The sequence below is a fragment of the Eurosta solidaginis genome, chromosome 2 (genome assembly GCF_040869045.1).
Source record: "Eurosta solidaginis isolate ZX-2024a chromosome 2, ASM4086904v1, whole genome shotgun sequence".
Lineage (NCBI taxonomy): Eukaryota > Metazoa > Arthropoda > Insecta > Diptera > Tephritidae > Eurosta > Eurosta solidaginis.
In genome coordinates, this window is record NC_090320.1 from 294,566,015 (window position 1) to 294,583,919 (window position 17,905).

At 38.9% G+C, this 17,905-nt stretch overlaps 1 protein-coding gene across 1 annotated transcript in view; it reads left to right on the top strand.

The window, feature by feature from the left end:
- The first annotated feature begins 256 nt into the window (after window positions 1-256).
- LOC137241236 (uncharacterized) overlaps window positions 257-17,905 on the top strand; it is a 49,709-nt gene continuing 32,060 nt past the window's right edge. The window contains exon 1 of the mRNA XM_067768604.1: window positions 257-330. Within this exon, the coding sequence (XP_067624705.1) occupies window positions 308-330 (23 nt within the window). The 5' untranslated portion in view covers window positions 257-307. The remainder of the gene's footprint in view (window positions 331-17,905) is intronic.

A 17,905-nucleotide genomic window follows, 5' to 3' on the forward strand; every position in this document is an offset into this window, starting at 1 on the left:
ATGTATCTGAGAAAAAATTGACGGGCCTAAACCTATTGCGAGACTGTCGCTTTGCGTGACTGTCTCTAATTTTTTCTGTAGGGTATATACAATGTTACCCGAACTTAGGCTACTTACTGTTTTTGTTTTTTTATTTGGAATGGTATAATCTGTTTTGCATGTGTGTGGAATTTTCACTGAACAAAATCGGCGTAGAGTACAAGTATAAAAGGTGTGAAAAATTTTAATATCACATTGTCAGTTTCAGTGTCGAAGACGTAAGTGGTATATATTTGGTTCTGATCTCTACAAGATAATACTGAACAAAATGCTAAAACATCAGTTTGATATGTAAGTAACTAAATTATATTATCCTTTCGGAAAAATTGTGTTGTAAATTAAAAGATATTTTAAGAATCAATTCGATATATTAGTAAAGGATATACTGCTATATGTCCTTTTGTTTTAAATTTAGAGAAATATATACATCCTGTTTTTGAATTTTTCCTGTGTTTAAATTAGATCGTGAAACAGCTATTGGTATAGGTCCTAGAAAGCTTTATCAAGAGGACGGAGTAATTTTATAAGATAGGTCCTGGTTTTAAATATTATTTCTCAGTTTGGTCGTTAAACAAACGCAATGGACGCATATAGTCCATGTGGGGTCCTCTCGGACCAGCCAGTTCAACCTAACATAACCTTATTGAGCTCGATGAATCTGACAGGCTATTAGCTACATTCAATGCGTTCACTCTCAAACAAACTTTAACAAGTAAGGAAGGCTACGTTCGGGTGTAACCGAACATTACATACTCAGTTGAGAGCTATGGTGACAACATAAGGGAAAATAACCATGTAGGAAAATGAACCGAGGGTAACCCTGGAATGTGTTTGTATGACATGGGTTTCAAATGAAAGGTATTAAAGAGTATTTTATGATGGAGTGGGCCATAGTTCTATAAGTGGAAGCCATTTAGGTGGAGCAGGGGTGACTCTAGAATGTGTTTGTACGATATGGGTATCATATTAAAGATATTAATGAGGGTTTCAAAAGGGAGTGGTGGTAGTTGTATAGGTGGTCGCCTTTTCGAGATATCGCCATAAAGGTGGAGCAGGGGTGACTCTAGAATGTGTTTGTACGATATGGGTATCAAATTAAAGATATTAATGAGGGTTTTAAAAGGGAGTGGTGATAGTTGTATATGTGAAGGCGTTTTCCAAATATCGACCAATATGTGAACCAGGTTGACCCAGAATATCATCTGTCGGATACCGCTAATTTATTTATTAAATATGTAATACCACGAACAGTATTCCTGACAAGATTTCAAAGGTTTTTTATTTCGCCCTGCATAACTTTTTCATTTTCTTTTCGTGTTAATGGCCTAGCGGAAGGACAGACGGTCGACTGTGTATAAAAACTGGGTGTGGCTTCAACCGATTTCGCTCTTTTTCACAGAAATAATTTATCGTCCTAGAAGCTAAGCCGTTACCAAATTTCACAAGGACTGGTAAATTTTTCTTCGAATTATGTCATTAAAATTATCCTGAACAATTAAAAGAAAAAGGGCGGAGCCACGCCCATTTTGAAATTTTCTTTTATTTTTGTATTTTGTTGCACCATATCATTACTGGAGCTAAATCTTGACATAATTTACTTATATACTGTAAAGATATTAAATTTTTTGTTAAAATTTGACTTAAAAAATTTTTTTTTTAAAGTGGGCGTGGTCGTTCTCTGATTTTGCAAATTTTTTTAGGCACACATATAGTAATAGGACTAACGTTCCTGCCAAATTTCATCATGATATCTCAAACGACTGCGAAATTACAGTTTGCAAAACTTTTAAATTACGTTCTTTTAAAAGTGGGCGGTGCCACGCCCATTGTCCAAAGTTTTACTTATTTTCTATTCTGCGTCATAAATTCAACTCACTTACCAAGTTTCATCGCTTTATCCGCCTTTGGTAATGAATTATCGCACTTTTTCGGTTTTTCGAAATTTTCGATATCGAAAAAGTGGGCGTGGTTATAGTCCGATATCGTTAATTTTAATTAGCGATATGAGATGAGTGCTCAGGAACCCACATACCAAATTTCATCAAGATACCTCAAAATTTACTCAAGTTATCGTGTTAACGGACAGGCGGACGGACATGGCTCAATCAAATTTTTTTTCGATCTTGATGATTTTGTTATATGGAAGTCTATATCTATCTCGATTCCTTTATACCTGTACAACCAACCGTTATCCAATCAAAGTTAATATACTCTGTGAGCTCTGCTCAACTGAGTATAAAAATTCCGTAGTTTATTTCTGCCGTCGGTTGAAATACATATCAACGTTCCCCTGCCAGCAATTATTAGACAATTTTATCGCCTAACACTAAGAAGTAAATAATCCAATACGTTTTGCAGTTACTAAGGCGATATAAATATTCATTTCATAAACAAACAATAACTACTTTACCAGAAATTTTTCCCTCAAGCATATATTCAGGCTATCATCAACTGTAACGTTTAGAATTTTCCCGTGTTTTAATAATTTATTGCGGTGAATGGTCCAAATAGAAATTTTTTGGAAACATTTAGAAAGTTGAGCAAAACCAAAAATTTTTCTCTAATCTATTTATTCGCACGAACATACTTTCGCACTTTTATTTATAGAAACATTATTTAATATTCGAATTAACAATGTACAGGCGACCCAAGGCATCACTGGAATATAAATTGGGATGTCCTACAACTGCTTTACCTTGTTTGCTACATTGAAATTTTTTAGCCAATGCATTCCACGTGTAGAATTTCGGCACCTCAGAATAAAGCAAAGTCTTAGCAAAAAGATCATCCTGGCACAATGAGTAAAACGCAGTTAAAGTTGTTGCCGGTGGAACCAATGCTCTTGGACGTATATTATCTGCTGCTGCACCGCCAAGTGTACTACTGTTGGATATCGTTCATGGATTGGAAATGATAAGATGCGTCATACTGCTTCATAGCGTCCAAGTTGGTATTGGTTGATTTCATCGAGCGGTTCAGCTACATTCCCTACTCCGAAGACTGCCATGTCGCTTCCTTTGCTGACATATGCTGCAAATGTTCACTGAATTGCAATACTCAACTTTAATGTGTGCTTTGAAGGTCTATGAAAACAATGGTGAATATGGCACAATACAACGATTATCTACTTCAGTATCAATGTTTCGTACTTTCGCAACGGCAGATCTGCCACCTTCCTCAACTGATCGTCGAAGATACAGGTGATATCGGTCATTACCAATGATGGTATCAGAAACCAATTTTCTTGGGTATCGTTTCGATTATTTCCCATCAGACATGCATGGTGAATTGTTGTTAAATGCGCCACATGGACCATGGATCATAGTTTTGGTGACGACGTCGAATAAGTCTGGATCAATGTGTTTATCTGGTATTTCTGCTGAGATGATTTGATCAATTTGATCTGGCATAATTTTGTTGATCAATCAAACCAAAATATGTGCATGTGGCAAACCTCTTTTCTGCCATTCAATGGAATACATCGATCAGCGTGTCTCTCCAAAAACATTATGCTTGATAATAAAACCATCAAACATTTAAATTTTTGTTTAAATACGCATGCGGTAATGTCATGGCGGTCCGAAGATGATTGCCCAACTAATAGAAGTTCTTTAATTTCATGGATTGCATGTAAAGGTGACGAACAAATCTGGACAACCATATGCGCGAACGTATGTCATCGCATCTTGTGCGTATTCATTCATGTGCCGTGGACTCCCCGTGAATGTAGACGGTAATATTACCATTCTTCCCAATTGTTTGCATTGACGTTGCCATCATTAACGATTGCGTCACGTAAATGGATGTACTCTTCAGAACGCAACTCAGTTTGATTCAATCGAATATATAGGAGCCGTTCAGTTTCAATCTTCGCGTACATGTCGACGATATATTGATGGAACAATTGTGTACATTTCAGAATGTGGTTTTCAGCGTTTTGATGAATCATCAATCGATACGAATAATAATTCATGGCGCTGATTTTCTTATTCGTTTCCTCATCTCTTCGTGAATTTCTCATTTTGATGTTAAAATGATATACATCATCTCCTCGCCAAAACAGAATCGGATACTGCAATCCGTCGTATGAGCGATGAGTTTCGGAGACTCGCTGAATGTCACCACTTCTTCGATGGAGAATTATGTCCCGCGATTCAAAATGTTCACCAACTATATATTACGATCGCCACTTCATCGATTGTTGGCGCATTGAATTGTCTCTCCTGTTGGCCAACGGGTCTTTTGTCTGCTCGAATCACAACTCTATAGTCATCGGCTGGCATTCGTTGAATGGCGGTTTTAAACAACCGAATTAATTTATTGTGTTGATCGAAAAAACTTTGTAACGCAGCCACAATTTCTCGTCTATTGCCCGCATTGTAATGACATCGTTGTTCAATTTATTCATCCTTTTTGCCATAAAATAAATTTGAAGAAACTTGTGATCTGCGTCCGGCAATGGTAGAAGCGATCCGGCATGATAATAAATTTGCCCTTGGACTTTGAATGTTGGCATGTAATTTTTGCGCACGATGTTCCTTGCACCGAATGATGTCATATAGAAACATGAATTGCACTGGCAGATGTTTTCCAAAAAATGCTTCGATACAGGTGTAACACCAGATAGAAACGTTGACAATGGTTGGGTGGTGAATGTAATTCTGGTAGCTTAACTTTTCCACAGGCGCAGCACATTCCAGGCATTTCATTTTTAAATTTGAGTGCACTACAATACATGCAAATTTTATCCATTTTTCCAATGACGACATTTGGATGAAGACCGTAATCATTATTACTGTCATAATGGAATGCACTACGACAGTACTTATTCGAACATTTTGCAGCCTTGATGCTCGTTGTTCAGATGAACGGGTCCTAGCGACCTGTACACGAAGATTTTGCAGCCTGGATGCTCGTTGTTCAGACAATTCAGACGAACGGGTTCCAACGGCGTGTACTCGAAGATTTTCCATCCTTGATGCTCATTGCTCGACTGATTCTGAGGCTCGTAATGCTCTTCTGTTTCGTGCTTGAGGTGTAGATCGGCCAATTGCTCGTCGCTTTGGAGGCATAATTAAATAGGAACGACGTGATAATTAAACAGGAACGTGTGGTGATGAATTTATAAGATGTCGCCACGTCGCCGATGGTATACGATGCTATCAAAAAATGTGATATTTTTTGATCTCTTTAATACCAATTTTTTTGATCCCTTTGGTATATTTGGAAACTACCTGTAAAAATTTTATTTCTCACTTGTTCACTTAATTCAATACGTCTTAAATCTAATTAAAAACTGCCCTGTTTAAGTACTTTTTTAGTGACGACTTGTTCAACTACATCGTGCAATCGCTTCGGCTTCGGTTATTACGCGTCGGCACGAAGAAAAAGTATTTAAGCAAAGTGTTTGTGAATCACAGCAGCATTGTATAATGATTGATTTCCGATGCGGTCAGCCATCGCTGCGCTCGCTTGTTTGAATGAATGTTCATATACGTATGTTTGTTTATTAATTGAACTTGATACAGGCATATATACCGCTGTGTTAACTTACACATTCGATGATCTTCGTAAATTCACTGTAGAAAATTAATCTAATCATCTCACGGAAACTACAAATATTCAACTCGATTAAAGTATTTATCTAAATAAATTTTGCCTACACTGAAAATAAAATTTCGTTAATTTTGAGGAACGAAAGATTTCTTAGAATGTACGAAAGTGCTTTCGGACATATTACGAAAGAATGAGACATCAGGTCTTTAGTATATTTACGAAAAATTTCGTAGTATTTACAAAAGAGTTTCGTATACTGAAAACTAAATTTGCATTCGTACCATTTACGAATAATTTCGTAGTATTTACGAAAGAGTTTGGTAGTATTTACGAATTAGCAATTAGAAACTTCCATTCCACTTTGACCGGGCATCGAACCGGAGATTTCAGGATTATAATTCGCAGCTACATAGCGTGTTATACCATCACTGCCTGTTCAACCGCCGGCTAAGTCGTAGTTTTCACATACATGTACGAAATTTTTCGTACATTGTACGAAAGCGGAATTATAAATTTCGTTAGACTTCAAACCCATTTGTAAATACTACTGTCACTTATTATAAATAAATGAACGATTTAGTTTTAATAACACGGTCGATTTATTCAATTAATTTAAATAAGCTTTTTTATTTCTTATATTCACGACACGTACGACTTTGTCAGGATGAGATGTCAAACTCTCACTCTCGTGTTAACTGCAGCGTTATATTATGAGGTATGAGTAGTTGCCAGATCGTGTGACAGCTCAGCCAATTCTGACGACAAATCGTCTCCGATTTCCGAGAACGAATCAGAATCGTCTAGCTCAGGGGCACTAGCGCACCAACGCTTCATTTTATCGGAAGTATAAACTGAACAGAACTTTTTATTTGTAATTTGCATACCAGGTATGTCGGCGATGAGATATCGATCATTACCCAAAACCTTGGATAGGATATACGGACCTCGATATCGTGGTTCTAATTTTCGTGATACACCGTTTTCAAGCACTAATAGATCATTTTCATTATATGCTGTAGGTTCAGAGGGACGTCGATCGAATCTATCTTCCATTTGGCTCGTTCACTATTTATGTTTATTACGGCTTGTTCCTTTTATGAGATATTGGCATCGTGGATTTATCGTCGGTTAAGTCGTCTTGAATAGTTGCGAGTAATTGATTTTGAATTACATCCCGTAGATTAAAGTAAAAGACTAATTCATTTGGGGAAAAACGCGTAGTTGAATTGCGTTGAGAATTTATAGTCCACTGGAGTTCTATTAAATTTAAGTCCCAGTCTTTTGCGTTGTCGGTTGTAGTACGGATGAAATTTAAAATTGATTGATTAGCGCGTTCAATTTGCCCGTTTGCGCGAGGTGTTCGGACGGCGGTTTTTACATGACGAATTTCGTTTAGGCTGCAATAGCTTTCGAATGCTTTCGCGGTAAATGCGGTTCCTCGATCGCTAGCGATTTGGATGGGCAAACCGAAATAACTCGACATTTAATTTAATGCGTTTAATACGGAAGCGGTTTTGGTATTTCGTACGGCCTTTACAATTAGAGACTTCGAAAAAGCGTCATAGATTGCTAAGACGTAAGTATTACCACGTTTACTGCGCACGAACGGACCCATATGGTCAATATGTATTAATTTGAAAGGTATAGGTTCTACTGGGCCAAAATGCATACGGCCTTCGGTTTTACCAGCGTGGTGTTTTTGGTAACAACATTGTACACAAGCTGATATATAACTTTTCACATAACGTCTGAGATTTGGGAACCAATATGATTTTTAGATACGATCAATTGTCTTTTCGAGAGCCGGATGACCATAGTCATCATGTCACGATTTTACGACACGCTAGCGTACGGATTTTGGTACAAGAAACACTGATCCACTAGGTGTTTTACGGAATAATCTGAGATGTTTAAGTTCGAATTTGGTTTTTAGTTAGTTTAAGTGTGCAGATTTTAAGGCACCTTTGAGAATACGGATATTTTCACATAAGGATTTGTCTTGTAACTGCATAGTTAATAGCCAATCTTGCTGATTTGCGGTTACGTTTACTACAAATCCGGCAGGCTCTATTTCGGTTGGATTTCCCACAGGATTTCGGCTAAGAGTGTCTACGTGAGATAGCAAGCTACCTTGACGGTGGATACATTCGAAATTAAACTCTAGTTACCTAAGCCACCAGCGCGCAATTTTGGGTTTTAATTTTTTAAAATTTCATTTTCGCGAGCGCAGAACACTCGGTGATTAAACGGAAATATTTTCCGAGAACATACATTCTAAAACGATTGAGCGCTTCTAGCTCGTAGCTATGGTAGCGGCTTTCGGCGTCGGTACAATGACGGCCATAATAAGCGACGGGTTTCCAGTTCTTACCATCATTTGATTGCAATAATATACCTACGAGACCGACACTAGATGCGTCGGTATGTATTCTTGTTGTGCGTTTAAATCGTATAATACAAGTATGGGTTCATTAACAAGCTTTTCCTTTAAAGTTTCGAAAGCTTGTTGTTTCATTTGGCAGCATTTGAGAAATGATTTTGTCCATAGTGAACTGACAAAATGCGGGAGCGTTAACCAATCCAAACGGCATTCGATTATACTCATAATGACCGTCGGTGGTTACAAAAGCGGTAAATTGTTTAGATTTTTCATCAATTTCGATTTGATGATAACCACTACGTAAATCGAGTGTTGTATAAAATTTATTTCCGGATAGTTTCGCGTATTGTTCTTCCATGATCGGCATGGGATACGGTTTTTTATACTCAGTTGAGCAGAGCTCACAGAGTATATTAAGTTTGATTGGATAACGGTTGGTTGTACATATATAAAGGAATCGAGATAGATATAGACTTCCATATATCAAAATAATCAGGATCGAAAAAAAATTTGATTGAGCCATGTCCGTCCGTCCGTCCGTCCGTCCGTCCGTCCGTCCGTCCGTCCGTTAACACGATAACTTGAGTAAATTTTGAGGTATCTTGATGAAATTTGGTATGTAGGTTCCTGAGCACTCATCTCAGATCGCTATTTAAAATGAACGATATCGGACTATAACCACGCCCACTTTTTCGATATCGAAAATTTCGAAAAACCGAAAAAGTGCGATAACTCATTACAAAAGACAGATAAAGCGACGAAACTTGGTAGATGGGTTGACGTTATGACGCAGAATAGAAAATTAGTAAGATTTTGGACAATGGGCGTGGCCCCGCCCACTTTTACAAGAAGGTAATTTAAAAGTTTTGCAAGCTGTAATTTGGCAGTCGTTGAAGATATCATGATGAAATTTGGCAGGAACGTTACTACTATTACTCTATATGTGCTAAATAAAAATTAGCAAAATTGGATTAAGAACACGCCCACTTTTTAAAAAAAAAATTTTTTAAATTCAAATTTTAACAAAAAATTTAATATCTTTACTGTATATAAGTAAATTAAGTCAAAATTCAACTCCAGTAATGATATGATGCAACAAAATACAAAAATAAAAGAAAATTTGAAAATGGGCGTGGCTCCGCCCATTTTCATTTAGTTTGTCTAGAATACTTTTATTGATTCTATGACGGTAACTGTTCTCTGTGAAAATGGGCGAAATCGGTGGAAGCCACGCCCAGTTTTTATACACAGTCCACCGTCTGTCCTTCCGCTCGGCCATTAACACAATAACTTGAGCAAAATCCGATATATCTTTACTAAACTTAGCCCACGTACTTACCTGAGCTCACTTTTTCTTGGTATAAAAAATGGGCGAAATCTGACCATAACCACGCCCACTTTATCGATATCGAAAATTACGAAAAATGAAAAAAATGCCATAATTCTATACCAAATACGAAAAAAGGGATGAAACATGGTAACTGGATTGGTTTGTTGACACAAAATATAACTTTGGAAAAATCTTTGTAAAATGGGTGTGACACCTACCATATTAAGTAGAAGAAAATGAAAAAGTTCTAAAAAGGCGAAATCAACAGCCCTTGGAATCTTGGTAGGAATACTGTTAGTGGTATTGCATATATAAATAAATTAGCAGTACCCGACAGATGATTTTCTGGATCACCTGGTCCACATTTTGGTGGATATCACGAGAACGCCTTCACATATACATCTAAGGGCCACTCGCTTTTAAAACCCTCATTAATACCTTTAATTTGATATCCATATCGTACAAAAACATACCAGAGTCACCCCTGTCCCACCCTAATGGCGATATCTCGAAAAGGCGTCCACCTATAGAACTAATGCCCCCTCTCTCTTAAAATGCTCAGTAACACCTTTCGTTTGATACCCATATCGTACAAACATTCTAGAGTACCCCTGGCCCACCCTAATGGCGATATCTCGAAAAGGCGTCCACCTATAGACCTAGTGTCCACTCCCTCTTAAAATGCTCAGTAACACCTTTCGTTTGATACCCATATCGTACAAACATTCTAGAGTCACCCCTGGCCCACCCTAATGGCAATATCTCGAAAAGGCGTCCACCTATAGACCTAATGCGCACTCCCTCTTAAAATGCTCAGTAACAGCTTTCGTTTGATACCCATATCGTACAAACATTCTAGAGTCACACCTGGCCCACCCTAATGGCGATATTTCGAAAAGGCGTCCACCTATAGAACTAAGGATTACTCCCTTTTAAAATACTCATTACCACCTTTCATTTGATACCCATATCGTACAAACACATTCTAGAGTCACCCTGGCCCACCCTAATGGCGATATCTCGAAAAGGCGTCCACCTATAGACCTAATGTCCACTCCCTCTTAAAATGCTCAGTAACACCTTTCGTTTGATACCCATATCGTACAAACATTCTAGAGTCACCCCTGGCCCACCCTAATGGCGATATCTCGAAAAGGCGTCCACCTATAGACCTAATGTACACTCCCTCTTAAAATGCTCAGTAACACCTTTCGTTTGATACCCATATCATACAAACATTCTAGAGTCACCCCTGTCCCACCCTAATGGCGATATCTCGAAAAGGCGTCCACCTATAGACCTAATGCCCACTCCCTCTTAAAATGCTCAGTAACACCTTTCGTTTGATACCCATATCGTACAAACATTCTAGAGTCACACCTGGCCCACCCTAATGGCGATATCTCGAAAAGGCGTCCACCTATAGAACTAAGGATTACTCCCTTTTAAAATACTCATTACCACCTTTCATTTGATACCCATATCGTACAAACACATTCTAGAGTCACCCTGGCCCACCCTAATGGCGATATCTCGAAAAGGCGTCCACCTATAGACCTAATGCCCACTCCCTCTTAAAATGCTCAGTAACACCTTTCGTTTGATACCCATACCGTACAAACATTCTAGAGTCACCCTTGGTCCAGCTTTATGGCGATATCTCGAAAAGGCGTCCACCTATAGAACTAAGGATTACTCCCTTTTAAAATACTCATTACCACCTTTCATTTGATACCCATATCGTACAAACACATTCTAGAGTCACCCTGGCCCACCCTAATGGCGATATCTCGAAAAGGCGTCCACCTATAGACCTAATGCCCACTCCCTCTTAAAATGCTCAGTAACACCTTTCGTTTGATACCCATATCGTACAAACATTCTAGAGTCACCCTTGGTCCACCTTTATGGCGATATCTCGAAAAGGCGTCCACCTATATAACTAAGGATTACTCCCTTTTAAAATACTCCTTACCACCTTTCATTTGATACCCATATCGTACAAACACATTCTAGAGTCACCCCTGGCCCACCCTAATGGCGATATCTCGAAAAGGCGTCCACCTATAGACCTAATGCCCACTCCCTCTTAAAATGCTCAGTAACGCCTTTCGTTTGATACCCATATCGTACAAACATTCTAGAGTCACCCCTGGCCCACCCTAATGGCGATATCTCGAAAGGGCGTCCACCTATAGACCTAATGCCCGCTCCCTCTTAAAATGCTCAGTAACACCTTTCGTTTGATGCACATATCGTACAAACACATTCTAGAGTCACCGCTGGCCCACCCTAATGGCGATATCTCGAAAAGGCGCCCACCTATAGACCTAATGCCCACTCCCTCTTAAAATGCTCAGTAACACCTTTCGTTTGATACCCATACCGTACAAACATTCTAGAGTCACCCCTGGCCCACCCTAATGGCGATATCTCGAAAAGGCGTCCACCTATAGACCTAATGCCCACTCCCTCTTAAAATGCTCAGTAACACCTTTCATTTGATTCCCATATCGTACAAACACATTCTAGAGACACCCCTGGTCCACCTTTATGGCGATATCTCGAACCGCGTCCACCTATGGAACTAAGGATCACTCCTTTTCAAAATACTCATTAACAGCTTTCATTTGATACCCATATCGTACAAACACATTATAGAATCACCCCTGGTCCACCTTAATGGGGACATCTCGAAAAGGCGTCCACCGATAGACCTAAGGCCCACTACCTCTTAAAATGCTCAGTAACACCTTTCATTTGATACCCATATCGTACAAACAAATTCTAGAGTCAGCCCTGGTCTACCTTTATGGCGATATCCCTAAATGGCGTTCATCCATAGAACTATGGCCTATTCTCTCTTAAAATACTCTTTAATACCTTTCATTTGATACACATGTTATACAACCACATTCCAGGGTTACCCCAGATTGATTTTCCTTATTTTGTCTCCATAGCTCTCAACTGAGTATGTTATGTTCGGTTACACCCGAACTTAGCCTTCCTTACTTGTTTTATTGTCACCTTATTGAGACAACGGTAGTCTACACACAATTGATGTTCGCCATTACTTTTCTCCACGAGAACTACAGGAGATGCATACGCAGATTAACTAGGGCATATAATTTCGCTTTGTAGTAGTTCATTTACGATTTGCGACATAATTTCGCGCTTAGCGAAAGGAACACGGTAAGGTTTAAGATATACCGGCTTATCGGTATTCAGTTCAATTGTCATTTTGGAAATACCACATTTTCCAATTTCGGCAAGATTTTTTGCAAACACGCGGGAGTATTTGTTTAATAGCTCTTAAAATTTTTATCGATCGGTCACGTTTAAATTATTAGTGATTTTAATGTTTCGAATTTGTTCGATGCGACACTGATTCTGTTCTATAACTAAACGTTTGCCTGTTGAGCAAAGAACATCTCTACCTAGGAGTATCGGTTCACATAACAGTTCATCGTCAGTTAGAAGTATATCTGTCGGAATTTTGTTATCAATTTCAATAACAGCGGTTAACTTTTCGGAACTCACGTATTGTCCACCAGAAAAGCCCTGTAAAATCGCTAGGTGCTTCATCGGTTGTCCAAGTTCACGCGCGAAGGTTTCTTGGATCAACGTATGACTACGTCCAGGGTCAACAAAAGCAACGGTTTCAATTTCATTAACCTTGATCACTTTATTTATTTTATTATCGTGCGTAGAGTTTTCTATTTTATTCACGGGACTGCTTATTTTCACTGAGCATTCGGCGGTTTTGTGCGTGGTACATTTATATTTTTCGCACCGAGGTTTACGTTGGGGCTCTTTATAATTAATTGAGTAATGCCCTAATTTAAAACAATTTTAGCACTTTACTTTTTCGAGTGATACCGGCTTTGATTGCACATCGGTTGCATTTGACGGACATTTTCGACTCTGTGGTTTGTCTTGCGGCACCTTATTCCCGATTTTAGGCGGAACGGAATTCACTTCGTTATAAACACTATAGTTCGTAATATCACGGAGTAAATATTGACAGCGTATATAATCGTTAGAGATTTTCTTGCGAAGATCGGAATCGTTTATTCCATTTATGATGTGACGACATATGCTTGCATCAGATAAGCCACCTTTGGCTCCTAGCGCCAGCATACGATAATAATATTCTTGAACGGATTCGTTATAACTACGTTTTGTGTGTGCCATCTTAATGTGCACATCGGCTTCGTTTACAAGACACGGAAAATCTAATAGAAATTTATTCACAAATTGCGGCCACGAAACAAACACTTCTTGCAGAGAATCGACCAAATACTTGGCAGATCCTCGCACCTTTTGTTGAACGGTAAACAAAAGTGTGTTTTCTTTCCAATTATATACGTTTTTAGGATTTTCGACGCGTTTAATAAATTGCTTCGCGTTCAGCGATTTATTTCACGACGGGTCAAAATACGGTAAAAGTTGTACTATATCGCGTACATTATCATACGGATTATAATAATTGGGCATCGATGGAAAAACACTATGTCCTGGCATATACGGAGCATACGTTGACGGTGGCGAATGCGGATTCACGGTTGGTTGCTACCCAAATGTTACATGTCTCGATCACGAAAAATCTAAATCACCCAAACTACTTTGATTTTGCGCGGTGTTCCACAAAGAATGTTGACTATTGAACATGGTCGATGGTATTTGCGTATGTGCGCACGTATATGTACAAGTCGCTGTATAATTATTTTGTGTTGTTGTTTCCACCACACTTATTGGTGACGATGACATTGGCAGGTTAAAATTTTGCGCAAGTCGCGTGTTTCTATTTTCCGACACAAATTCTGTAATTGTTTTTTCTAGCGATGCGATACGTTTTAACACTACAGTGCCGTTATCACTATCCGAGAAACTATTTTCAGTTAAACGTTCTATTAATTGTTTCTTATTACCAGTAGATGGTAATCCTGCCTCACGGCACTTCTTTTTCAATTCGCACATAACACTATACAACACTATCAATCAGGTCGACAATTACCTAAGCGGTTTCAGTTGAAACCGCTTAGCCAACTCAACTCGATTACTTTTTATTGTTGCTTTCCATGCAATTCGGTAAGCTAGCTAGTGTTTTAATTGTAATAGTTTGCAACGAAATACAGCTAGTGTTGCATATTCAAAAATAAGGCACTATTGTGAACGAGCGAATGAAATGAACATACGAATGTGCAGATAAACAAAAATAACAAAATAACAGCGTGGCGGCAGGGTGACATACATACAAACAAACACATGCATTTCATGTATTTTGTTTTTGTAATTCTCTGGTTGAGTGTCAAAAACATACTGCGCTAGAAGTAGAAATGTCAAAGCAGCTAAAAAAAGTAACCATCTGTATGGTTTTGCCATAATGAAACTGTTTAGCTAGTTGAAGCGTTTTTTTCAAGCTCGCTTGCAAAAAAAAAAACACTATTGTTCGTTTTATTTGTGGATGCTATTTGGCACTGTCGTACTTCTTAGGTTCAAGAAAAGTGTAGTAGCTGCTAACGAAAACTGCGTAACATTTTTATCGTAAAATTACAGAGAAATATCCTTATTTACTTTCAAACGAGTACTCAATTACATCTCTATTTAAAATCTATATGTTTTGGACAATTCTAACTAACAAATTGTGATACTTTATTACCGGGGACGTTTGCTAAACTACGACCAAAACCGTCGGGGGAGGTATTAATAGACGCGTTTTGCCTCGCTTCCAATAATTCGAATACTTTTTCTCCTTTGGACTATTGATAACAGGACAAAACGCGTCTTTTCATTTCTCTTTCCACATTTTTGGACGGGTTATTGCAGTCGACCTCGGTTTCAAACTGTTTTTCGCGGAGAACTTTTGAACGGGTAGAAAAACTTAGCACCCGTGTTTGTATTCTTAATACTGGAACACCTACGCGTCCTCAGATACCCCAACTCATATGACTTTTGTATAATTTTCTGTAGGACCCATAATGGTGCACTACATTTTCATATAAAATTCGTTCAGAAGAATATACCTTCACAACAACCCATATCTGATATTCCGCTCCTTTTTTTTTCCTGCGTCGCTTTCCACGACAGCAACCACGGTAATTTTGACACTTCGTTCAGTGTCAAACGCATGTTCCACTGAGTTCCACAATAGTATGACTGACCGAAATGTTAAACGGCAGTGTGTTAGAAAGAGAAAGGAATTGTTTCCTTCTCATACATATGATACTTGTAAACCTGTACTATGTGTTCGGCTATCCAAGAAGAACGTTTTACGTATGTGCTTGTGGCAACTACAGCGGCTGCTACCACCTATAACGGCACTTTTCAGCGGAGTCTCAAGCGTAAATTCACCAAACCCTCCTGAAATTGTCATTTACTTACGATTTGACAATTAACGACGGAAACTAAACCATTATAAATAAATGAACGATAAACGATTTAGCTTTAATAACACGGTAGATTTATTCAATTAATTTAAATAAGCTGTTTTATTTCTTATATTCACGACACGTACGACTTTGTCAGGATGCGATTTGAAACTCTCACTCTTGTGTTAACTGCAGCGTTGTATTATGAGGTATGAGTAGTTGCCAGATCGTGTGACACTACAATGTACGAAATTTTTCGTAGGGAGAAATCTACGAATGTATTTAGTAAAGTACACGAAATATTTCGTAACATGTACGAGAGAAATGTCTTACGAAAGCCTTTTCGTAATATTTACGAAAGGTTCGTAAAATCTTTTTTCATTGTTCAAACTCTTTCGTGATATGCACGAAATTTTCGTACATTGTACGAAAGATAAGACCACGAAAGTCTTTCATACCACTTTTACGAAAATTTATTTTCAGTGTACGATGAAATGCACAAAATTATTCGAAATACACTCCCCTTGTATAAACACATATTTTCGAGACCCTAGTCGCCAATAGGTATGAAAATTGTCCTGTACTAAAGTACTCATCAGCAGCTTTTATTTCATATCTGTATTGTATAAACACATTCTAGAGGTACCCGGATCCACGTTTTGTACTATATCTTAATACCATAGTCACAGATAACAATCAGAAATCACAAATAGTTATAAAAATTAGCCTGTTCTAAAGTACTCATCAACAGCTTCAATTTGATATCCATATTGTACAAACACATCCTGGAGTTACTCGAGTCCATGTTTTGGTCTATATCTCGAGACCCTAGCCACACTTATTTACTTACTTAATTGGCGCTTAACCATCTAAACGGTTATGGCCGTCCAACAAGGTGCGCCAGTCGGTCCTTCGCTCCGCCAACCGGCGCCAATTGGTCACACCAAGGGAGTTTAAATCGTTTTCTACCTGGTCCTTCCAACGAAGTGGGGCCGCCCTCTACCTCTGCTTCCATAGGCGGGTTCGGATAGAAACACTTTCTTGGCCGGAGCATCATCTTTCATTCGCGTAACATGGCCTAGCCAGCGCTGCCGCTGCGTTTTAATTCGCTGAACTATGTTGATGCCATCGCCAACGCATAGAGGTCCATAAATCTTTCGAAGAACTTTTCTCTCGAACACTCCCAAAGCCGCTTCATCTGCTGTTGTCACGGTCCATGCTTCTGCCCCATATAGCAGGACGGGTACGATAAGTGACTTGTAGAGTATGATTTTCGTTGGCCGAGAGAGGACTTTACTTTTCAATTGCCACCTATTCCAAAGTAGCATTTATTGGCAAGATTGATTCTTCCCTGGATTTCAGTGCTGATGTTGTTGCTAGTGTTGATGCTGGTTCCCAAATAAACGAAGTCTTTTACTATTTCGAAATTATGGCTACCAACAGCAGCGTGGTTGCCAAGGCGCATATGCGCTGACTCTTTGCTCGATGACAGCAGGTACTTCGTTTTGTCCTCATTCACCATCAAACCCATCTTTACCGCTTCTTTTTCCAGTTTGGAGTAAGCAGAACTAACAGCGCGGGTGTTTAGGACGATGATATCAATGTCATCAGCATATGCCATTATAGTATATTGTTCCAGTGCGGTTAAGTTCTGCAGCTAGTATAATTTTCTCCAGCATCAAATTAAAGAAATCGCACGATAGGGGGTCACCCTGTCTGAAACCTCATTTAGTTTCGAACGGCTCGGAGAGGTCCTTCCCAATTCTGACTGAGCTAATAGTGTTGCTCAACGTCATTTTGCACAGCCGTATAAGTTTTGCGGGGAAACCAAATTCAGACATAGCGGCATATAGGCAGCTCCTTTTCGTGCTGTCGAAGGCGGCTTTAAAGTCGACGAAGAGGTGATGTGTGTCGATTCTCTTTTCACGGGTTTTTTTCAAGATTTGGCGCATTGTGAAAATCTGGTCGATGGTAGATTTACCAGGTCTGAAGCCGCGCTGATAAGATCCAATCAATCTTTCGCACAATACACTTGAAAGGACCTTATATGCGATATTAAGAAGACTGATTCCACGATAGATGGTGCATTTTGCAGTATCCCCCTTCTTGTGGACTGGGCAAAGAACACTTAGATTCCAACCGTCGGGCATGCTTTCGTCCGCCCATATTTTGCTAAGAAGCTGCTGCATGCGCCTTACCAACTCCTCGCCGCCGAACTTGAATAGCTCC